The sequence below is a fragment of the Pieris napi genome, chromosome 3 (genome assembly GCF_905475465.1).
Source record: "Pieris napi chromosome 3, ilPieNapi1.2, whole genome shotgun sequence".
Taxonomy (NCBI): Eukaryota; Metazoa; Arthropoda; class Insecta; order Lepidoptera; family Pieridae; genus Pieris; species Pieris napi.
In genome coordinates, this window is record NC_062236.1 from 2,176,906 (window position 1) to 2,203,353 (window position 26,448).

The 26,448-nt window shown below is 34.4% G+C and overlaps 1 protein-coding gene across 1 annotated transcript; it reads left to right on the forward strand.

Moving 5' to 3' along the window:
• Nucleotides 1-1,221: 1,221 nt before the first annotated feature.
• LOC125063353 (probable cytochrome P450 304a1) lies at nt 1,222-25,805 on the forward strand. Its single transcript, XM_047669763.1, has 9 exons — nt 1,222-1,354; nt 2,453-2,701; nt 6,561-6,733; nt 14,472-14,744; nt 16,188-16,305; nt 18,005-18,185; nt 19,776-19,893; nt 20,636-20,777; nt 24,801-25,805. The coding sequence occupies exons 1-9, from the start codon at nt 1,261-1,263 to the stop codon at nt 24,986-24,988; spliced, it is 1,536 nt and encodes a 511-aa protein (XP_047525719.1). The 5' UTR covers nt 1,222-1,260; the 3' UTR covers nt 24,989-25,805.
• Nucleotides 25,806-26,448: the final 643 nt, after the last annotated feature.

Consider the following 26,448-nt stretch of genomic DNA (forward strand, 5'->3'; position numbering starts at 1 on the left):
AGGTGTCTGTGAAGTTAGCAGAACACTTACCAGCAGAGCACAACAACAGTAGAGTTCACTGTTTTGCCTCAGTATACAATAGATCTAATAGAATCCGCGGAGTTCCCATGTCTGGAGCGAAAAATTTAATTTTTCAATCTTTTTTCGAATTGTGAGTGAAAAAATTACCAATTTTCATCAAACAGGTATTGCTCTCCTGAGAGAAAGAGAAGAGTTCAGCCCTGCGATTCTGTAACTCACTTTTCGAACTCACACAGCGGTTTTTGCATCTCACATAAACAATAAACTACAAGTTCCCACCTTTTCAGAATGCCAAATCGTAAAATAACTGCTTTACGACTGATTTGAGAGCGACCGCCGATGCAAAAACCGCTGTGTGAGTTCGAAAAGTGAGTTACATAATCGCAAGGCTGGCCTAGGCTTTATTGGATTTACTATAACATGTTACAGTTCTAATTCAATCCGCAGTGTTTTTATGTCTGCACACTATTTAAATATTTTAACCACATTTTATAATTCTTTCTATTACAATTGTATGTGTTGTTTTATTGAGAACTTATTTTTCGAAATGCATAAGAAATCTTCGCTGTAATCGGGAAGCTGGCACAGCACTTTACGCTTTAAAAAACACCCTTTGTAGCTCCTCTCCTCGATGAAACTCTCCTCAGCTAGCACCGGGAAACTGGGCGTTGACATATCGAAGGTTATCGATACACGAAGGTTCGTAATCCTTTAAAATATAGGTGCGCTCCAAAAACGTGACGAGGTCATTCGATTCTTAAGGAGTAAACTCCAAAATATAACTTAAATCGAAAGTAATAAAAGTATGCTCACTCTACTTGCTTCTAAATCTATAAACTAATTAGAAATTAAATATTTGCTGTATTGCTTCGTTTAGTAGATTATTGAAGATAATTTAATTGACGCATTTGATTACGTTAATAAATATTGGATTTCGCTGTCTTTCCGGGTATTCTGTAGATTTCAATTATCGAATTCACTTGCGCACTCACCTCACTCAAGAGCTGAGGTGATTAAAGTGAGTTTGAGCCAAAGTCTAAACGAATGCCGTAGAAAATACTACTGTACCTTATTATTTATTATCTGGAATAATGATCATATTTTTAATATTGACTAGCAAGTATTACTTTCTCGAATATTCCGAGTCGAAGACAATCGGCTTCACTCGTCATAATTATATATTTAAGTGTTTAAGTAATCTTTATGTTCACGTAGGTTATTTTGCATTGCGCTTCAAGCATGATCGGACTGCTTGTATTGGTGGCGCTGCTAGCTTTGTCTGTGATATGTCTATGGAAAAAAGCTTATAAACGACATGACAATTTTCCACCAGGTAAGAAATTTTTTAATTTAATTTATAATTTAGAAATAATATATTTTATTTATTACCTCTTGCCCGTTTGCGAATAAAATTCCATTTTTATAGTTATATTTCTCTTACAGAGACAATTGCGTTGTATTATTCACATAGTAACATTTTACAGTTATACAATATATAAGATTATTATTATTTTTATTATGGGCTTATATAGGCGATCTGCACACATACTATGAATTATTTTAATTAAAAGCGTAAATTCATTATAAATTTCGTTGACTAACAATATTTATTGAAATGATTAATTTTATAATTTCCGTAGTTATAAGGTTATCTTTTATAACCGCTATTTTCACTTTTCACATTTTTTTGATTATACTCCAACGTATGTCTATGCGTAGAAATTGTTTCTTAAGGTTCTATTTGATATAACTCGAATGACAACGATTCTTGGAAAAAAAAAAAAGTTTTTATATTTAAAATATTTAAAGGATTTGATTGCAAAGCAGACACATTTATGATGATTCATTGGTAATTTTCAAAAAGAGGCGGAGCTACTCATGCGTTCAAGTATATCCGATAATATAGATAACACTGGACATCATTCATCAATATGTCAATTATTAAGATAAAAGCATATTTGTTATTGTTACACGACATTACAATGTTTAATGAACTGATTTGAATAAAAATGTCTATCGAAATGAATACGGAAAAAGTTGTTTTGTTTGATTTCCTTACGAGATCTTAAATTGTTATATAATATATATAATATCCCGTATAGATTATGTGGTCGTTGCTAACATTTTCATATATTTAAAAATCGTACAAATTCGGGATTGGAACTCGCTTTGGGAACTACCAGCCCGAAATTCAGAATATGAAAAAAAGCCTCAGCTGTTATTTTTCGATTGTATTTGCAAATCATATATTATCAAATAATATCGCAGTACCTAAGGGATAGTGCGTGTTTATGAACTCATGATTTGAGCTAAAATCGATCGATTTTATTTAAAAACAATTTTTCTAAGTAATTCCCGTTTCATGAAGCCTTATGATATTTCATTGGCATATTTCTATTTGTCAGATTTCCTTTTTATCTTATCGTTTTAGGACCGCCAAGTCTGCCAATATACGGAGCCTATTGGATTATTGTTGCGAAAGCCTTCAACAACCTTGCACTGGCCACAATACGATTAGCTAAAGAGTACAATACGAAATTGGTGGGGCTATATTTAGGGCCTATTCCTGTGGTTCTGGTCAATGACTCTACTTTGATCAAGGAAGTACTGAATAGGGAAGAGTTTGATGGACGATTGGATACAATCATCCCTAGAGCAAGAGGTTTCTGGAAGATATTAGGTAAGTAAGTCACAAAAAGACCTGTGTTACTGTCGAGAAAACGATTTTAATTATTTCTACTCTTGAGCGTAGAAGATTATTTGGTTTACCAACGATTATATTATATTATTGTATTGATTGGTGTCTATGCATAAAGCTTTATAAAATTGACTATACGAGACTGTGTCGTAGTATTAAATTTATTACGTATTAATCGAAAAAGCAACGAGGTAATATTATACCTAATCGACTCGAAAAATAACGTTTAATTCGACGTGTAAATTTCTTCAAATTCAATTTTATTCAATCGCTTATATTTTTAATGAACTTTAGATTTTTATCAATCAATATACACTTTATAATAAATTCAAATTCAAAATCATTTATTCATGTAGGTAACACAATGTACACTTATGAACGTCAATAAATAAATACATATTAAATGCTTCTAATTTTACATTTTCTGCCAGTTCTCAAATCAAGTGCGTAGAATGGACGAGAAGAACTGGCTATAAACTCTCCGCCACTTTTTTAATCGCTAAGTTTTTTGTTTAACAAAATGTTTGTAAGGAGCTGCAACCATTACACCATGTTCCACGAGACATCTTTGAGTAGTTAATAGTTAATTTATAATAAAAATAAAAAAACAAAGGTTTGTCCTCTATGAGCAGTAGGCATGGTGAAATAGGAGCACGCACTTACATTCCCGTGGGAACAACACGCAAGGTCCAGTTAATAACTTTAAGCGTCTAATAAAACCTATGAGGATAAATTTAACGCTTGCGCACATGAAAATGAAATTAGCCAAGCGCTCGCGCATTGCGCAGACATTGTAAACAGAGAAGTTTTCATTTTCAAATTATTTGTGCATTTTTTGTGTAAAAGTTCATAATTGGCATCATTATTGTCAAGTAAACATCAAGCCATCCTATCAATATTCTGTAACAACAATAGCATAACTGAGTTTTTGTATGCACTTTCGATGTAATTATATCCAAAAATTAACATTAAAGTCAGATCAGGGAGTCAGAGTAATAATAATAATAATAATAATTTTTATTAATCAGACAAATACAGTCCATTGATTGATTAGTGAGTTAGTAACAATCGTTTCTTAAGATCTTTGTTAGAGAATTAGTAAAAATAAGGAAAAAGTAGTTAAATAAAAAAAAACTATCAGGTACAAAGCCCTGCGGAGATGTCGGAGCAGTGTCGTAAATAGGGGCACTCCATTCTTTCGACTAACGACGAGGGATATAATATAAACTTATACGTATGTTTATTAGTAAATAAATGTATCGCTGTCATCGATCGCTAGTATCAAGGTATAAGCCTCGATCGATGATCTTAATTACTAATGTAATTAATTAATATAGATCAATGATATTAAGAATATACATAGCGATAAATAGCCTACATCATGAGCACACCCCACATACACACCACCTACCTTCACTTTCACACCATCACACAACACAGCCGAATCAGATATTACTTAGTTAATATTTTATATTCTTTTCCTTTCTAAGTTTCGTAAATATTTGACGCTTTTGTATATAATATGTATCTTAAGTATATTTGTTTTTTGTTATATAATATGTATTTAAACTGTTGGAGTACGAAATAAATAAATAAATGTTCAGCCCTGCGATTCTGTAACTCACTTTTGGAACTCACACATCGGTTTTTAAAAAGTGAGTTACAGAATCGCAGTGCTGCAGTCCAATTCGCCCAACCTCTATTGGGATTTGGCATGTATGCTAAATATTATATTGAACTTGTGTACGCGCTTTTTTTTAGATTACGAAATCTTGGGTTAAAGGTGGGGCCGAAAACTATAAACAATACATAATATTTATATAGATAATAATTAAGTTAAGAATTTGGCGTTGTTTAATATCATTTATCTCGGCGTTTGACCTCAACTAGAATTCTGCCTGTCCATCAACAGACGCAGTTCATAACAAGATATTTGTTTGTAATAATAATAATAATTTATTTGACAGAATATAGTTCAAAAATGTTATGGTGGCACAATCTAAAGTTCGCATATTCTGCAACACATAATGGCGTGCAAATTTGTCTTAAAAGGAATTTTACATAGAAGTTAAATACATTATGAGTCATATTATTATAGTGAATTCTTATATTATTTGTAGTGATAAAAAATAACATTATTAAACTATATATATATTAGTTATCAAATTAATATTAATGGTAATGTTTCACGCAAATAATCATTAGTAGAATAACACATCTTTTCGAAAAGTATTACATTAAGTCGATTTTTAAAAACTGTAGTAGGAGGATCTTTTAATGATTTTTATAAATTATTATAGACCTTGATTGCCATATAAAAGGTGTTTTTCCTATACAACGCATGAGACTATGTACATAATATTATGTATTGTTTAATTAGTATATTGGATATAATAGATATTTACATATAATAAATGCACAGTTGTTGTGCACTAAAATGTTTTGTGTACATCGGAGTTTTCCCGCCGTAACCGAGTCCTCTTGGAATAATCTTCACAAAATAAAAAAGGCCGTTCCAAACAAACCGAATTTTATCTATTCCGAGTAAATATCTATTTAAAAACATGAGAAGTTAATAATGTACATAACAGTTATCAATTTAGTTCAGTGTGAATGACCGCCATTTTCCGCATTAGCATCGAGACTATTTCTATAACACGCATAAAGATGATGTTCCCTAAATGTCCAGATTACATACACAAACACTTAAAAAACAAATAAAGAAATTAACAGGTAGCGAAGAAATTAAAGGAAATATAATGAAGGGTCGTCGATTTTATTTTCCAGGTTTCCATATAATGTTCTCGCAGAAGCAAAAATAGATTGATTCGCAGCATCACCAACATTTCATTGACTTTCTAAACCTAAACATATTTAAGCCTTGTGGTACTTTCTACTCTTTAACCTGTGGTCGTACGACGCCGCCTATCCACAGTTAACACTTGCAAGACAAAAGACAAAATCGTTAACCGATCTTAGTCTACGAACCAACAAAACGTGACTAATTCTACTATCTATAACATAGACACAAATATATGGTGACGGCACCAAAAACAATATTCAGTTTACAAATAAACTCTAGAATACATAACTTATTTTATGCCTGCAATTTTGCACTTAGTAATCACACAACCACCACTATATTAATTTCGCTTGTAAAAATTGTCTGACACACTTTATATAAGATATTATAAGATCCAACGACCAACTATAAGCTTCAAATAAAACCTATCGGGATGGGAATATTTATTCCTCTGTATAAATTTAACGCTTGCGTACATATTATGACATACGAAATTAGCCAGGCGCTCTTTTCTATAATAACGCATTGCGCAGACATTGTTAATAGGCAAGTAGTTTTTATTGTCAAAATAATACGCCGAAACAATTATTTGTGCCTATTGTGTGACTGGTGTGGACAAATCTTTGTTTTTAATTTATGTTATTATTATTAATTTACTATTATTTATGATTACTTAATATGTCATGTGGAACATGGTTGCAGCTGCTTATAAAAAACTTGTCGATTAAAAAGAGTGGCGGAGAGTTTATTGCCAGTTCTTCTCTTCCGTTCTACGCCCTTGATTCGAGAAGTGGCAGTAAATGTAAAATTAGAAGTATTTAATGTATATTTCTTTTTTGACGTTCATAAGTGTACATTGTGTTACCTATATGAATAAATGATTTTGATTGATTGATTGATTTGTGTGCTTAGTGATTACCGAATATATACATTATTGACATAATTCCGTGCAATCGTGGGCAACGAAAGACAGTAATTTATGAATCATGTGGCAGTTAATCGATGAAAAGCAATTATTTAGACTTAAGTGTATTCCAGGCATCTTCTTCACTGATGGTTTCTTCTGGCATACACAGAGAAGATTCTCACTCCGTTACATGCGCGATTGGGGCTTCGGGCGCCGATGTAATGCTCTCGAAGAGACAATTATTCATGACACCAAAGAGATGATAGAAATGGTACAGAATGGAACTACGACTGATGAAGAAAAGGTAACAGTGCTCATAAAAAACCTCAAACCTTTAATATTAAATAATTAAAAGCCTTTTAGGGGCTTCCGGTATTTTAAATGTTATGTCCAAGATTGGGGTTTACTACCTTCGATATTCGCATCACTCTCTTAATAATGATGATAATATGTTTATGAGTATGTTACAATTAAGATGCAAATTCTCTCAATTTGAATCAATAAAAGCACGGATTGTTATTAATATTATGATTGGTTGATATAAAGAGGCGGGGTTTTAATTAAACTTTTATTGTTACGGAACTGTGGTTGGGAACATGACGATATTCTTGGAAGTCATCCTTCTGCCTGACACGCGTCGTGTGTTTTGTGTCGGAGAATCGGCGACAGTGCTAATACCGCTCCGAGCTTTCTATTTATAAACCACAGTATAATAGGTGTTTGCGTTTTGTTCCCATGAGAATGTATGCGGTCCTATTTCACCATGCCTCCTGCTGATAGAGGACAAACCTTTGTTTTCATTTATTTTATTATTATTAATTAACTATTAATGACTTAAGATGTCATGTGGAACATGGTGTAATGGTTGCAGCTAAACAAACGTTGCGTAAAATAAAAAACTTGGAGATTAAAAATAGTGGCGGAGAGTTTATTGCCAGTTCTTCTCTTACGTTCTACGCCCTTGATTTGAGAACTGGCAGTAAATGTAAAATTAGAGCAATAATGTAAATTACTTTTTTTACGTTCATAAGTGTACATTGTGTTACCTATATGAATAAATGATTTTGACTTTTGACTTTTGGTGGGCTGAAAAGTTCGTAGGTTGACACATAAATGGCGCTACAAGTATGAAATTAATATGATTTTTAGTTAGCCCTAACCTTCAAAAGACACGTGTATAACAACTGTTGTACGTAGTTTGTGAGATATAGTATTTTAAGTAACTTTTGTTTGTTTAAAAAAAATAATTAAAAGGAATTTCGTATCGTAATAAAGCATTGCTATTTTTGCAAACAAAAATACAATTGAAGCCAAGGCTTGGCTTGATAAACATTATTATCTCTCGGACTCTGCACCAGGAAAATCAATGAGCACCGAGGACGATAACGAAAATATAAAAAAACCCCACAAAATAATTTTGGATAACCGAAAAGTGAAGTTGATTAAGTTAGCTCAGAGCTTAAAGATTGTGTTGGATATATCCTAGATAAATATTTGTGTATTGCGAAAGCTCTTTTCAAAGTGTGTGCCGCGTGACCTCACAACCAAATTGATGATTCTGGCCAGTGTTTAAAGCTGTTCAATTGTAAAAAATCGTCGATATATGATAATGTATGAAACATGGCTCCATCATTTCACAACGGAGTCCAAACAATCCGTGTTTTGAGAACTAGTAGATAATAAATAAGTATAAGAGGTCGTAAAGTATATTTCAAATCGCTATAGTTATAATTAACGCAAATGAAATTAATAATAGTAATAATCTTTATTCATTTTTCTCACAAAAACTTAGTACATAAACAAGTGACAATTATAAATGAATAATTAGGTAAGTTTATTTCTGCCCGCATAAAAAAATATTGAGGATATTGTACTTACGTTGAATTATTTATTGTCACTGATTATGTATACAGTAATGAGTATCAATAATAAATTAAAAATAAGGAGGAGATGAATGTTGCTAAGTTGCAACATAAATTTCTCGTGGAGTCTCATAGGTGAATTGTTTTCTTTTTGGCATAACTGAATAATAAAACAAAATAAACTTTCGAAACAAGGTTTTTGTTGTTCACGTGAGTTATGACCGAATAAATTTTCTTGCTAAACTTGCTTAACTAATTGCTAAACTTAAATAAACTTAAATAAAATGTTTAACAACCTCAGCTGCAGACAGATACTAGATACTATATATCAAATACTGCTACTACTACACTATACATAATAGGTTGGGGAAAAAGTTTCTTCGCATTTTTTAAGAAAATTCAAAACATTTTTTAATATAGTTTATTTACATTTAACTAAAGTATGTAGGTATCATTTTGTTCGATAACTTTTTGCCATTATTTAGGTAGGGACATGATCCCATTGCTATAGAAATTTTGGGGCTTCTGATCAAAATACCGCGATAATTGGTTTTGGCAGTCCTCTCGTGATGATAACCTGACACTGCCTAAAGAATTCTGAAGAGACTGAAACAGGTGGAAATCTGAAGGTGCAAGGTCAGGACTATACGTCGGATGCATTATCACCTCCCAGCCAAGCTCTCTTAGTTTTTGCTGAGTGGCCAAAGATGTGTGAGGTCTAGCGTTATCATGATGAAAAACCACACCCCTTCTGGTGATTAATTCCGGCCGCTTTCTCTCAACTTCTTGCTTTAATCTCATCAGTTGTTAGCAGTAGAGTTCAGAATCGATGGTCCTGCCTGGTGGTAACAGCTCATAATGAATAATGCCCTTCCAATCCCACCACACACACACAGCATCACCTTGTTGCGAGTTATCCCGGGTTTCGCCACAGTCTGTGAAGCCTGACCGGCCTTTGACCACGACCTTTTTCGCACCTTCTTGTCGTACGTGATTGTAAATGATACGCACAGAGGTCGGGTAACAACTGTCAACTGACACTTTATTGTAAAAACAATATTAACAAACAGTCTAGCAGATGGCGCTAGTAGGTATATATTTTGTTATACATTTCAACATCCCCACTTAACAAAATAAAAGATGCAAACACACAACAATACATATATCCATTACATATTATTTTTATCAAATAAACCAAACATTCCTAAAAAATTATAATGTTTCATTTTACATAAACCCTTAGTAAGTAGATCTGCGGGCATCTCTGAAGTCGACAAGTATTTAATTTTTACAATTTCATTAGCGACTTTTTCTCTACAAAAATGGTACCGCACATCTATATGTTTTGACCTTTTATGGTGGACAGGATTTGCTGACAACTTATGGGCTGACTGATTATCATTAAATATTGGTATTGGATAAGTTACTCCAGTTAATTCAAATAACAAATTTCGCAAATACACAGCCTCTTTACAACATTCTGAAATGCCCATATATTCAGCCTCCGTACTTGACAATGCTACAGTAACCTGCTTCTTAGTTTCCCAAGATATTGCACAATTCGACATTCTAAAGAAATATCCTGTATAAGATCTCCTATCAATTACATTACTTGCCCAATCTGCATCTACAAAAGCTTCTAACTGATTATTACCACTAGCTAAAAACTTTAAACACATAGATTTAGTTTTCTTTAAGTACTTTAGAACCCTCTTTGCATAGGCCCAATGTTCTTTAGTGTAACAATTGTTAAATTGGCTTAGGAAATTTACAGAAAATACAATATCAGGGCGTGTGAGCACAGCTATATACATAAGCGAACCAATTAGTTTCTGATAAGGTAACTTTTTATCACAATTCTCACTTTTAGTTAAATTCAATTTAGGTTCAATAGGTGTATCTGCAAACTTACAATCAGAAATATTAAACTTTAACAGTAATTCATCAATATACCTTTCTTGACTTAAAGTTATAATACCATTCTCTTTATCCATTGCTACATCCATACCTAAACAATTTTTAATACATCCCAAGTCTTTAATTTTGAACTTAGATGACAAACTTTCTTTTAACAAATCTGTTTCCTTTTGATTATTTGAAAATACAAAGAAATCGTCAACATACAATGCAATAATAACTTTTACATTTTTATCCATTTTTATAAACAAACATGGTTCTAGTTTACTTCTTTTAAAACCTAAAGATTGCAACAAATCATCAACTCTTTTATACCATGCCCTTGATGACTGTTTTAAGCCATAAATAGCACGTTTTAAATGCAGAACCTTGTTCACATTATCATGACTAACATGAAAAAATGGAGGTTTCATCATATACACATTTTCATTAAGAAAACCATTTAAAAATGCAGTATCTACATCTAAGTGACAAATATCCAACTGAAGCTGAACTGCTAAAGCAAATAACAATCTCAAACTAGAATGTCTAACTACAGGTGAAAAACATTCATCGAAATCAATGCCTGGCTTTTGGGTGAAGCCCTTAGCAACTAGCCTGGCTCTATACCTGACATTATTATCATTATCAATTTTTCGCTTGAAAACCCATTTACATGGTACTACAGTGCCACTGTGAGGAATGTCCACTAATTCCCAAGCATCATTGTCTTCAAATGATTTAAATTCACTTTGTATAGCTAATTTCCACTGTTCTCTTTCTGGTCCATTCAACACTTCATTTAGAGATATTTCACTAGCACTTGTTTCACTGGTTTGACCTTCACACACAACACTAAAACCGTAACGATCAGTCTGCTTGCGTAGGCGCTTAGCAGGCATTTCCACCGGCAACACGGGAGAGTGCCTTGGCTGAGAAGGAAGCTGTGGCCTAGCTGGCACAGGCTCCGCAGGTTCAGCTGCTAGTACGTCTTCGGAGTCCTCAAAGCTGTCTTCATCAGTGTCGTAGCTTTCTTTGAAACTCAGTTCCTCTTTCTGCTCCTGATCTTTCTCTGGTTTTGTGTGCATCATGTTCCCCACTTCTTGGGTACATTCTTCCCTTTCTTCTTTCATAGGAAAGATATCATTAGTGCCCTCACTAATATTAATGTGTATCACTTCTTGTTTCTGGTCAATCCCCTCCTCAATCACAACAATATCTCTTGCTATTGTTACTTTATTATTTTTGGGATTGTAAACTCTGTAACCTTTTATGTGGTCTGAGTAACCAACAAGAATACCCTCAGTTGCTTTTCTATCCAATTTTAACCTTTTTTCTTTTGGTATGTGTACCATAGTCTTACTTCCAAAGATACGTAGATTACTGACATCTGGCTTAGTACCGGTCCATATTTCTATAGGCGTCTTGTTATCCAATCCTGATGCGATTGACCTGTTCCGCAGATAAACTGCAGTGTTTACTGCTTCTGCCCAAAAACATTTTTTCAATCCTGCATCGAATAACAAACATCTCGCTTTTTCTACAATTGTACGATTGTACCTTTCGCAGAGACCATTTTGTTCCGGTGTGTATGCACAGGTTTTTTGATGTACTATTCCGTCCAATTGCAAGAAATTTTCAAATTCCTTACTGCAGAATTCTGTACCATTATCTGACCTTAACACTTTCAACTTTCTGCCTGTCTGATTTTCTACTAACGTCTTGAATGCTTTGAAAAAAGAAAATACTTCATCTTTGGTCTTCAAGAAATAAACAAATGCCATCCGACTGAAATCATCGACGAACAACAAAAAATATTTCATTCCACCAATAGATCTGACTTCCATAGGTCCACAGATGTCTGCATGCACTATCTCGAGGAGTTCCTGTGCCCTGTTGCCAACATGACTAAAAGGCAGCCTTGATTGCTTCCCCTCACAGCAAACAATGCAGCTAGTCTTACTAACCTGAGCCTTGTCCGAGTATGACATACCTTTTACAGCACCATCTCTCATCACATTAAGATCTTTGCTGTTTAGATGACCAAATCTTCTATGCCATATATTTCCAGACACAGAAGTCAACAAACAATTCACTTGTTTGATTCTTAATTTATAAACACCTCCGACTACATCTGCGATTGCTACAACTTCGTTATTTTGGTTATAAATATAACAGTGCTTTTCATCAAATGTCACATTGTTTCCTTTGCTCACTAACTGGCTGACCGATAATAAGTTCGTAGCCAAGTTTGGTACATATAACACTCCCATAACTGTATTATCGTGTTCAATATCTCCAACAAGAGTCGTAATTTTGATATCACCACAGCCATCAACAGGAATTTTTGTCTTATCAGCGATAATAATGTCTCTCACTTGGTGTTGTTTTTTTACGTTCAACAACCAATCTTTGTTTGACGTTAAATGACGACTGGCACCACTATCGATATACCAATCCGATTGATTAAAATTACCGCTGAGAAATATTGCACTAAATGCATTAGATTCCTTGTTATTAGTGTTTAATTTGCATTTATTCATGAAATGTCCGTATTGTTTACATTTAAAGCACTTGACATTGACATTTGACTTGCCGACATTACGCGATTCCGATTGTCTATGCGTTTGTTTTCTTTTTTGTTGCCAACATTTCGACGCAAACGCATTCTGTGTAGAACTCGTACCAACTTCACTACCATCTTCCATATCCAATAATTTTGACTTAATGACGTCAGCTGTTAACTCAATACCTGAATGCTCCACCGCCATTATCATTGGTTCAAATTTTTCTGGTAATCCTGCTAACAACAAAGAACCGATCCACTCATCACTAATTTTGAATCCTGTGTTATTCAATCGCTGGCTTGTTTCTAACAATGAAGTCACATATTGTGCCATAGAATCACAATTTTCACGACGAATTGATATTAGGTTACGAAGTAGTCCGATGCGTCGCGTGAAGCCATTATCATCAAATAGCTTTTTTAGTTTCTGCCATAGTCCCATTGCAGTTGATTCACTTTTTATATGCACGAATAAACTGGGATCTATAGTTAACACTATTTTTGCTTTCGCTTTCGCGTCATTCGGATCATCTTCAGTCGTGATACACTGTTGCACGCCTTCCAATACGAGATAATTTTCCACAGCAAATGCCCAATCTTCGTAATTTTCTCTGCCCCTTAACTTTGCAATACTAGCAATAAGGTTTGTCGACATTTTTGCACTATATTTCCACCAAAATTTTTATTTAATTCACGTGATAGCCCATAACCTGTAAATGATACGCACAGAGGTCGGGTAACAACTGTCAACTGACACTTTATTGTAAAAACAATATTAACAAACAGTCTAGCAGATGGCGCTAGTAGGTATATATTTTGTTATACATTTCAACAGTGATCCACTTTTCATCATCAGTTATCAGCTTCTCCAAAAATGGTTCGGTTTCATTAAGTCGTAATAAAGAATCAAAAATGAGTACACAGTTCATTAGGTTTCTTACAGTGAGCTCGTGAGGTACCCAAGTATTGAGCTTTTTTGTGTACCCAGTTTTTTTCAAATGCGCCAAAACTGTTTTGTGGTCAATTCCCCGTTCTTCAGCTACGTCGTAACTACTGATATGCCGATCTTGCTCCACTTTTTCAAAAATTGCATCCATTTTATCTGTCATAGGGCGACCAGAGCGACTTGGATCTTTGACATCAAAATTTCCGGATTGAAAACGCTTAAACCAAATTTGTGCTACTCTCACAGACAGTGCACTAGGTCCATAAACATCGCAAAAAATATTCGCGGCTTGTGTTGCATTTTGACCTTTTTTGTAGTAAAATTTTAAAATGTATCGAATTTCTTCATTCGATTCACTCATCTTGACGGTACGAAAAATAAATAAAAAAACAGTCATTATCTTAATTTGATTTTGGAATTATCTTCTTTAAAATCTCAACTTTCCTTGATAACAAAACCAGCCAGATACATATAGTATAGCCAAAGAGATTTTATTACAAGTTCATACATACTATAATGCGAAAAGACTTTTTCCCCAACCTAATATATGTGAGCGTATTTACATAGTATTTTTTATACGGAGTCTTGTGGAACTTTAATCGTAGATAAAAGAATAAATAGTAAAATATAATAGAATACAGAGTTAGGACAAGAATGTGTCCAATTCCGGGGGATTTGTGAATTAATTCTCGGTTTTTGACAGATAAGTTTGCACCTGTTACAGAAACTTAGTCTGAAATTCTGTTTATAAAAGTTTCGTTTCACGTTGCAGAAAATCGTCAACGGAGATCTCATATACCTACCTCACTTCTTCGACGTTCCGTTCGTGAATGGATTGGTACAAGTATTTGTGCAAAAGACTTTTGCCCGTAAAGAATATTCGCAGATTTGGAAGTTGGGAAAGTCTGCTTTAAAGTTCCAGAGAAGCACAAATGATCTGGGTGGGGCGCTGGTTATTACACCCTGGATAAAAAACATCTTTCCAAACATCAGTGGCTATAATGATTTGACTAACGGAACAAAAGGCATATCCGACTTTTACGGAGTAAGAATCTTATTTATATAATAAAACTAGCAAACTCGGCGAACTCCGTTTCGCCACCAGATGGCTTCGTTTTATGTAACATTTCGTTTGGTGATCCCGCTTTTCTGTTGAAATTTTTCTTGAATATTTGAATTTTCTTTGCTATAAACCTCACGGAGCGCGAGACCTTTCCAACGAATGCAAAACCGTGGAAATCGGTTCGTGCGTTCTGGAGTTATAGCGTCAGGAAGGAAAACCCGACTTATTTTTATATAGTAGATGTATTTTCAATACAACCCTTTTAGAATGCTAACACTTTACATTCTTTATTATGCGTTAAGATCCTTTTATATGTTTACTAGTCTAGTAATTTATTGGACGGTTTTTAAAGTATTTTGTAAATTGGGGCCTATGTTACTGATTAATAATATAGTACCTATTCTAATTGTTAAAGAATGTATATGTCACAATTTAACGTATTGTTATAAGCAGTACGCTGATGTTCACAATCTTTCGACAGTTCACAATCACGCGAGATAGATTACAATCTAACGGTTTTTAAAATTTTACGTTGACATATATTATACAGGTGGCCAAAAAGTCGTGGATCAAACGCCAATTGTGATACAGGTTCACTTTTCAGTAGGTATTTTTTTTTTCACAGTGGGGTCCGAAGTAAATAAAAACTTATGATTTGAGAAAATTTTATATCGTATAACTTAATATTATCGTCAATACACCCTTTAAACAACCACAAACAGCATCTCTACCGCAAGGTCTCATCAGTACCAATCTAGTAGATATTATGAAAAAGATACAGATTTTTTCGAATTTTAATAAGAATTAGTAAAAACAGTCAATTTTCTTATAAAAACGCAAAATAAATTATAACTCTGCAGGCGTTGAGCTCAAGGACCTCCCGTAGAACAATTTTTTGCAGCTGGTGGCCCAATCTATCTCCTAATTGCGTTTGATCCACGACTTTTTGGCCAACCTGTATAAGTACTCTTTATAATATAAGTATAGAATTATAGATGTATCTTAGCAGGCTTCATTTAGGCTTCTATGGCTTAGACGACAAAGTAGTGTTTTGTTCCCCTGAAAATGTAATCTAAAATCTCCAGCGTATTGAAGAAATGAAGTGCTACGAAATCTTGTTTCCAAGAATTTCAGTGACGGAAAATGTTCCTACTCGTTTATAATATTATACCAAGTTATAAGTCTTCTGTAAGCTGAATATATTTAATCCGTCTTTTTAATAACCTGCACGATTCAAGATTGCAACATCAGCGGACGTTGAGAGAACTACTTCAAAGTTGCGTACAAAAACCTCACTATGGGAAGTTACAGAGATCGGCGCAGTTGTGTAGTGCATAATATGCACATACTTGCCTATTTCACTACTAATTAAAACTCTTCTCTTTTCTTCGCCTTTCTTTCAAATAAAAGCTACTGCCTTTTCAGGAGCTTATAAAAGACGCTATAGACACATATGAAGACACCCACGAACGCCACTTTTTTGATGCGTATATAAAGAAAATGAAACAGGAAACTGAGGAAAATCAGCGTACTACATACTCAGGTATTGAAGCAAGCTATTTAATTTCTTTTTAAACACTCCGCTTTTTAGGTTTTGTTGTTCATTACTTTCGAGCAAACTCAACTTACTTTAAAATACCTTATTTTAAGAAATAATATTATTACCTACCTAATCTTAAAATCTAGTCAGTCAATAGGTTTGGAGGCTGTATTCATTTTGGGATTCATTTAAAGTTTTATCAACGCTGAATATCGGTAAAAAAAGTATTTAAATACTGCTTAAAAAGTTGATATGTTGATTGGCACTATAATTGCGTAAACTAGATACTAAGTAAAAGATATATGGTAATGATATAAATGTTAAATTCTGGACCTCTTTTAAATAAAAACAATAGGTACGTAAACACGCAAATTAATCAATCTTTTGTTTCTTATTATCATCAACACTGTTCTATTATATACTATACCAAATAAATCCCTTTTGAAATTTATTTATTTCCTTATTTCCCATTTTTACAGTAACTTATACTAATACAATGGAAAACTTATTAATATAAAAATTAAGCTAAAAACATAACATAGAAAAAAAACAAGAAAACATAAAACCTAATTTTTTTATAACTAATTATAAATAATGCAATTCTTTTGAATTCAACCAATGTGCAACTAAATATATCCGTCCCACGTGCAATAATATTCACGGTGCGCAAAACACGCTTAAATAATAATTAATTTATTGATTAATTTACGTTAAACGAGGGCTTTGAATTTATTTAGTTATAATTCTCTAATTTCGCTTGGGAGTTAGAGTGGAGGTAGTAAAAACGAATACAATTCCATATAAGGAGTAGTTTATCTTCTGGAGCCTGGTTAGGGGGCGTCCATAAATTACGTGAGGTGTTTTTTAAAATTTTCTGTACCTACCTCCCCCCCTGGTGAGATGTCGTGAGATTTTATTCAACCCCCTCCCCTAACCCCAATCTTACGTGAGATTTTTCAAAATGTCGGTTTCTTACGTAAACGCGTAAGAAGCTATCTTTTTGAGCTCGGAGAACTCAAAATAACACAGAATTCGTACTATTGAGCTCGAAGAGCTCAAAAACAAAATAAGTAAAATGTTGAGCGTTTAGTTATGGAGTTAGCGGGAAGTTGCAGAGATGGCCATTAGGGTCAACCGTTTTCCTAATTTTTTTTTATCAGAAAAAAAATTGCGTGATATTTGCCGAGACCCCCCCTCTCTCCAACGTAAGATTAAATGAGATTTGACTCGACCCCCTCCCCCCCTTAAACACCTCACGTAATTTATGGACGCCCCCTTAGTCGTATACTCAAATTAGTTTAATTTCGCGTATTATACTGGTGAAAGTCACCATTTGCTTTAAAATCGTTTAATTTTTTTTGTACATACAACAAGGCTTCGAGAATATATTGACCAGATAGTGTCATAATATTTAATTCCTTAAACTTATTCCGTACCGACTCCCTCGGAGAAACACAACAAATACCCCGAACAGCCCGCTTCTGCAGCACAAATATGGATTGAATCTCTGAATATCTTTAAAAATATAATGCAATAGTAAGGTCCTCTATCTTGTTGTATCCTACCATACCCAAGACAAACAAAGTTGAATACATAACTGGGTAAAATGGTTACACTCCATATTAGGTAGGTATACCTTTTTTTTTCTACTGGGGCCCAAATCATATAGTAACAATTGACTAATTTAAACCTGTACTTTTAGCCGAGCAACTGCAATTAATTTGCACAGACTACACATTCCCTACTGCGAGTGCGACAGAAATGACGCTTACGATTCTACTAGAAAGGATACTACTTCAACCGGAACTACAAGATAAGATTCATGAAGAACTAGACCGTGTGGTGGGGAGAGATCGAATGCCTACTTTGGATGATAGACAGAAGTTAGTAGACTAAATGTAATAATTGAGAATGGACGAAAGACAAGTGAGGGCGTTTCATTTGTCATCGGAGAGTTGGTTCGCGTCGCTTGGGGACGTATACTATGAGATCGGGTGAATTCAAAGCTAGTATATTTTGCGAGAAATATCCGCGGAATAATAATATTAATGCACCTATGTTTAACATAATATTAGGGGTTGGACTCATTTCGTAGTGTGATTTTTAAATTTTGCCTTGTGTGAAAAAGTACAATATTATTTTTGTATTTCTCTTTTAATAATTTGCCAAGTGTATCTTAAGATATAGTTTAAATACTTAATTAACTATTTCAAATCATGTAAATCTTCAACGAGGTTATCCTTTATCCAATTAAATGTTTATAAAATGGCCTTGTTATGGCCTATTCAAATCATTAATATTTGTAATAGGACCTTTTCAAACATATGGAAGTCATAGCCTGACACACGCCGTCGATAAAAAGTTCCAACAGAAAAGCTTTTTTGTCGAAATCCTGTGACCTCAGAGATCAGAGTTGCTAAAGCCACTAACACTGTCTCAATTACCATAACTAAATTCCTTTTCATTAAGTAATGTTCAATTTGCAAATGCAAAGAAGTGTTAATAAATAAAATGAATACATTCTAGAATAATCTGAGCAATGAGCAGGCTTGTTTGAAATTTGGTAAAAGCACGAAGTTACTTTCGCTTTGAGAAATATTCCTTTATTTATCTATATCGAAAACGATGTGCTTTTATAACATTTAAATAACTATTATTAGTTAATTATACCTTGATCTTATTATCAAGTGTTCCTATAATCCTTCAAAAGAGGACAAGTAATCATTTAATAGCTAATTGAATGATAACCGTTTTTATCTAACACAATGATTGGCTGCTTGATGTGTCTGGCCTAGTTTATTAAAGGTCCTAAGCGCCGCCCTCATTTCCTCCGAAACAAATTTAAGAAATATAACGAATTTGTTCCGGTTTGAGAGCAAAGAATGCCGTCAGTCATCAGGCTCATATGTATAGATAATTCCAATTCCATTTATGATATATCAGCTTTGGCATCTTCGTCTGCATGGTAGGTACCTATACATTGGACATGTTATTTTTTTACGATACCTGTGTCGATGACTTCCATAAAACCCTATTAATTATGTAAAGCGGTATATTATGAGCTGAGCGGTGTTGGTCTAAGAGCTTCAGCGTGCGACTCTCAAGTCTCATCCCTGAGGTCGTAGGTTCGATCCCCGGCTGTGCACCAATGGACTTTCTTTCTGTGTACGTATTTAACATTCGCTCGAACGGTGAAGCAAAACATCGCGAGGAAAGCGACACGTCTTAGACCCAAAAAGTCGACTGTGACCGACGTCGAAGTCGACCCAAAAACTTGGCAATTTTATGAATGAATAATTTCATTGAGAGTTTCTAGTCTTCCTTGGTTTGAAAAGTGGCATTTGTAAATTTAGAAGCATTAATTCACTTAATTAAATATACTATATGAATAAATTATATTTTGACATGATATTACATAAAAACCTTCAACTATCGGTTAAAATAAACTTTATAGTTATGAATAAACATTTCAGTTTGCCGTTCACAGAGGCTTGCATTCGTGAGATGTTAAGATTCGAGACACTTGTGCCTTTGGGCGTGCCTCATCGCGCGATGAATGACACAACACTTGGAGGATACGATATTCCTGAGGTAAGATTATACAAGGGACCGCTTCTGACAAAGGAATTTAAACAAAACAAATTCATTTCCTTTTGTGACCCTGAACTCTGTTACTTCGGCGGTCCGGGTCAATGACCCGTTCGTTTATCGGTTGATAGCATTACCTTTGTTTAAGGAAATTTTGCCTTGTACAAAACGTTCTACATTTTATTAAACGCATTTTTACACATACGAGCAAAAAAGAGTCTAACTATTTAACTGTAGATAACTTTTAAAAATAGTTTGTTTTTAATGTTTGTAGATTGTTAGTGTATATCATATATTATTGTGAGTTGTTAAATATATATTTTTGCTACCTCCAAAATATGATAATAAGAAATGAAAACCGGCCAAGTGCGATTCAAGCCATACCAGGAAAAAAATGAAAGAATATATTTATTTATGTACCTACTTATTAATAATACATCCCAGCCTACATATTATGTCTCACTATATATGTCACGTACTTAGCAGGCAAAGGAACGTAGACGAAAAAACGTCAACGATTTACCAATCACGCGATCGACACGTTACTTCCCCCCCCCCCCCCCTCTCTCTCCAGTGATGCCAAAAAATCGCTTCTGCGCAGGCAAAGACATTTGTTCAAGATGTTTGCCGGTATCTGTAGCAATTGTTTTGGCTTACATTGGAAGAATATTGTTGTGTGACCTAAAAAAAAAAATTAAAAAGAATCAGCTCTTGGAAATAACAACTAAAAGGAGATATTATGCAGGGTTCCTCGGTGGCAGTTAATCTAGTTGCTCTCCACATGGATGAGAAGATCTGGGGTGATCCGCAGAACTTCAGACCTGAGCGGTTCATTGTTGATGGAAAGGTTCAAGTTAGCCTGGACAAGTCCCTACCTTTTGGAGCTGGTAATTTATTATATATACTAGCCGATCCGGCAAACGTCGTTTTGCCATGTATATCATTTATAATAAAAAAATAGGGGTTGATCGTAGAGGGTTGAAAATTAGGGGTTGTATGTATTTTTTAATTCTGTAACATAAAAAAAATAAAAAATAAAATTTTATCTATAAATAAAAAAATAAAAATTAGGGGTGGACTACCCTTAACATCTGGCGGGCTGATTTGTGAATCTAAACCATTCCCAGATCCCCTTGAACACACACAAAAAATTTCATCAAAATCGGTCCAGTCGTTTAGGAGGAGTTCAGTCACATACACACGCACACAAGAAATATATATACATATATATTAAGATATAGCATATTATTAGAGGTACTTCTTTGTATCAAGAATGTTTCAAATAAGACTTGATTTAAGATTAAGATTCAACAACAACGGCACGCATTTCGTTATATTTTTTGTATACATTGGAATATTGCATATACATACCATCACGGCAATAGATATAGTAAATGTGGCAACACATACTCAAATTAATCATAGTGCTTATACTAAAAGGTCTGCAACGTACTTGCGAGCCTTCTGGCAATGTGATTGTCCATGGGTATCACTTAATATCAGGTGAGCCATTGAAGGTGAATAAAAAAAACGCACTAAATAGATATATGACGAAGTATATCCATTTTGAAGTCCTAACATATTTCTTAGATTGTTTCGCGTAAATGAGAACAATAGGTATTGTTAGCGGTACGAGATATATACGGTTCCTGGGTCATCAGGGTGCTTTAAATAAGAGAAGATTTTTGTTTTACTCTATATTAACCAACGCGTATAACAATAAAATATGAACAAAATAAGAAATGTTAATTGCTATGTAAAGAATGAATACAATTTAACAGTCAAAGAGAGTGCCTGCGTCTGGCTATACTCTCAGGGTGTAACTCCCATGATTTAGTCAATTGCTATGAAACGTATGACTGAAAAGTAACAGTCAAAGAGAGTGCCTACGTCTAGCTATACTCTCGGGGTTTAACTCCCATGATTTAGTTAATTGCTATGAAACGAATGACTGCAAAGTAACAGTCAAAGAGAGTGCCTACGTCTAGCTATACTCTCGGGGTTTAACTCCCATGATTTAGTTAATTGCTATGAAACGAATGACTGCAAAGTAACAGTCAAAGAGAGTGCCTGCGTCTGGCTATACTCTCGGGGCGTGACTCCAACGATTTTAGATATCGTCACGATTATAAGTGATCAAAATGTACAGCCTTGGCTCGTACAAGATAAATACATACAATACATTATTCATTTAATATCATATCAAACATAGCTATATATAGACAGGTTAAGCCAGCGTGACCCACATTGCAGCGATTCCTTTGTTTACTAGGTCTTAATGACGTAATCTATTACTCATAACTAAAGCCATTGATAACCCCGAGTAAGTAAACATTGAATAGTAATTAGCTCGCCTGCAGTGTTGGCCTAGTGGCTGTGCACAAACTCTCATGCTAACTGCGCATTTAAAATTCGCTCGAACGGTGAATGAAAACATCGATCCAAAAAGTGAGTCAGGCACAAGAGGCTGATCACCTACTTAATACATTAAAAATGATCATGCAACAGATACAGAAATCTGAGGCCCAGACCCAAAAAGGTTGTAGCGACACTGATTTATTTTAATTAGCTCCGAGATCTGATGTCCTCTATGTGGAGCAGACGAGGTCTAAAGTAGAAAACGAACCTAGGTCAAGGGTCTTTTTTATTTAGCTACAGAACTACCGGGGGGACCGAATTGGGACCTAATAAACTCGGTAAGGGGCTGTCCATTAATCACGTGATGTTTTTTTTTTAATTTTAAACCCCTCCCTCCCCCAGGGTGATACGTGGTGAGGTTTGAGACTAAACCCCCCACCAAAAATCACGTGTATTTTTTAGTACCCACAAATAATCTTAAATTTTTTATAATATTATTTTTAAGTACAGGTACAAAGTATAATCTAATCCTATTCAAAAATTAAGGACCATCATAAAATTGTCTAGACAGGAAGGTTGCAGAGTGTTTTTGACTGGCATAAAAATAATATTAAAGGAATGGTGTAATGCGAAAAACATATATTGGACATATTTAATGTACATTGCCACGGATTAACAAGACTTTCTTCAATACTAACAACTGGATAAGCATCTTGCAAATCAGTTGTAGGTACTGTACTTTGTTGAAGATCAACGTCGGTTTCATCAAGCCACTCTGCGTCATCACGCGCACTACGCAGATAATCTCTCTCGATCGATCATTTTTCTAAGCCGCTTTTCGGTTTAGAAATCACGCGTTTGACGAAATAATAAGTACACGTGATATCATACTATACCCCCCCTCCACCTTGTGATATTTCGTGATTTTTGCCGTGATTAATGGACAGGCCCTAACCGAATAATACACACAGCTAATTATTTTAGTGTTCTTATATAGTTGTCGCAATAAACACAGCGGGGTATAATATCCTGCCCTTGAATTGATTTCATAAATGTTATTGTCTAACATTGACTTAATAAAGGTTATAAATCATAAATATCTGCATTAAAATTAGGTGAAATATAATAAAAGCCAGTATTGGTTTAGTGGCTGAAGCGACATCCCTGACGTAGGTTCGATCCCCGGCTGTGTACCAATGGAGTTTCTGTCAACGTACGCATTTTAATGAATAAAAACATCGTTAGGAAACCTTAGACCCAAAAAGTCAACGGCGCGTGTTAGACATAGAAGACCTACTTGCCTATTAGAAAAAACAAATGAATACGATAACCGTCAACTCTTCAACAACCTGATGTCTCAAAGGTATACCGCCTGAGGATGAAAAACTTGGCTTTACAACCGACTTCTGTATCTGTTTTCAAGTAGCTTGTTACACGCTATCTAAGATCACATAGTAAAATTCATTAGTGTGCGTTCAAACGCTTGTTATTAACAAAATAAGATGAAAAAGAATGATATTTCGTTTTCTGTCAAGAACTCAAAAATATTAACATTTAAGCAATTTTGAAAAAAGCTCGTTAAAGAGGAGGAAATTTCCAATAAAAAAAGTCGACTCCCGGAACTCTATCTCCATTATTTTAATTAGACGTAGAAAATAGGGCTCCGCGCGGCTGTTACGGCATGCGCGCGCCGTCGCTAAAGAGAGTTCAGCAATAAAAATATTTTTTTATTACATAAAATGTGATTTTAAAAATTTGAGAAAATTCTAGTATCTTCTTGACACTTGAAAGAATCGAGACCTGAAGCATTTCAGGTATCGAGACTGCCTGACCATTTAATTAATCGAATATTAACACTATGAACGTAATGCGACGAGGATGAAAACAAAACAAAATACTACGCCTTCTCCTTGGCGACTTCCTACTAATAAATATAAGCGGAGCGTTGTAAATTGACGTCACACGTGGTCACGTGACTGTTAGCGTATCGGAACTTTAAATGCCTGTAAAATCAAAACTAACTGGTATTTTTGACTACAACAAAAACTAGTGTAATTGTATACATGCAAGCTTTACGGTAACTTTCAACCGATTTGGCATACCTATTAACAATCTTAATTGAGGAGAGTGTATTTATATCTTCATTTAAATATAGGAGCATTGACCCAGTCATGTTTATTTTATCAAACTTTACATTTTTGGGTCGATTAATTAAATAAAGATACCGAAACTATATTCGAAAAGGGAAACAATAAAATTTCCATTAAATTCAAACAAAATTTAACACCACTTGGATGATTCAGAAGAAGATATTATTCAAGAAGTATAACTTGAAAATTCTTAACGTTTTTTATGTAATTTGATAACATTTGGGATTCATTGTTCTCGCTGCGTCTCAAATCTAAATTTATTTTTATACTTGGGACTGGGGACTTGGGATTATAATTCCACAAGTGTCAACCGTAAAATGCCTTAAAAATGTTCTATATAAAACGTGTGTCGCCTCTTCAGGTGTCTCTCATACAGGACATTAATGTAATCATCAATTACAGGACGCAGACTTTGTGCTGGAGAGACCTACGCTCGTCACAGCATGTTTCTGATATTCGCGGCCTTTATGCAGGCCTTCCAGGTGTCGACAGCTGATGGCAAGCCTTTAATCCAACCCGCGAAGAGGATACAGGGTATTATAACCACGATTCCAGAGTTCTGGGTTCGGGTTACGCCAAGAATAGGTTAAACAGCAATTTGCATATGTAAGGTTCTATTACGAGTTTGTTGAACTAATACAGTGTAAGCTTTTTGTAACGAAGTTCAAGGCACCGAGCATTTTTTCGTTATAGAGATTATTCGTTATACAGAGGGAAGAGAAAAACAAACCAAATTTAACCAATTACGTTGACACATAACGCTTTTCTTTTACTGACTATATCAGTTTCAAAGTTTGTGTACGACTAATAATACACGATAGTTGACAATGGTGCGTTTAGTAACTGAGACCAAAATTTCCTACATGCAATGTAATCTAAAAATAATGCCACACGTGTTAATGCAATTAACAATAAAAAAGGCGAGTCTACTGTTATGCCTTTTTAGAAATTTCGGCACCTCAAAATTTTAGTTTTGTTAGCTGATTAAAAAATCAATTACACTTAAGTATGTTGTTGATGTCTAAATATGAAAATATTATCGTTTTATAGCATCACTATTGCGTTATAAAGAGTGAATCAATGTATGGGTTTTGTGTTAAACCAAACAAATTTACCTCATTTTTACGTTATAGAGACATTTTCGTTATAGCGAATAAAGCTAAAAAAAACGTTATAAAGAGTGTACACTGTGTTAAAAAATACGGTATAAAAAAAAATTGTAAGGAGCGGTTAACGTAGCGTATAAAAATAATTTACTATCGTAAACAACATAAAAAATACGGTTTATTGTTTATACGGGACTTTGTCATTAATAACTTAATTTTAAAAAACATAAATCTATCGATAAGTAATAAATTTTAATAGGAAGCCTTGATATTTAATATTAATTATAATATTTTAAACATGTTTAATTGTTTCATTCATTTTCGATCCCTAGGCTATGACGACTGATTATATTATATATTATCATGATAATAAATATGCCTTTATAGCACAAAGTTTAATGCCCCATGATGTAAGGTAGCATAAGGGGATTAAAATTCCTTTTATGACTTCGGTTTACACATATAAAAGGTTTTTTATAAGGTGAAAATGGTGTAATTTGGATAGCCAAATACCACTGTAGCCCCTAAAATGGGTTCTCGGGGTTTCTACAGAAGCATTCAATTCAACGGCCCCTGTATATATCTAACATATGTTAGTAGTTTGGACTTTACGCCAGAAAGCTACCTAAACAAAAAACACTACCGTCTTGAGTGAGCGCGGCAAACATACTGAGGACTAGGGATGTGAAAAAATAATCGATTAATAAAAAATCGATTTTTTATGCAGAACGTCACACCTACTGAGGACTGAGTGAGTGAGGCGCCTTTGAGCATCGACAAAAACCGACTACGTTCGGCTAGGGGCCGCGGCACGCTCGCGCGAGGCAGCGCGTGCGTTTGCCTCGGGCGAGGCACGTCTTGACCGACCTAGGATTTGCCTCGCGAGGCTGCTCGCTCAATCAGTACGCGGCTATTAAATTTGAATCTGTAGGCATCCCTACTCA

Bases quoted from the DNA above. Each gene is read 5' to 3' on its own strand.
- LOC125063353 (XM_047669763.1), top strand. From the start codon at position 1,261: ATGATCGGACTGCTTGTATTGGTGGCGCTGCTAGCTTTGTCTGTGATA. The intron at 2,702-6,560 runs GTAAGTAAGTCA...AGTGTATTCCAG, and splicing joins AGGTTTCTGGAAGATATTAG to GCATCTTCTTCACTGATGGT. The intron at 18,186-19,775 runs GTTAGTAGACTA...TAAACATTTCAG, and splicing joins ACTTTGGATGATAGACAGAA to TTTGCCGTTCACAGAGGCTT.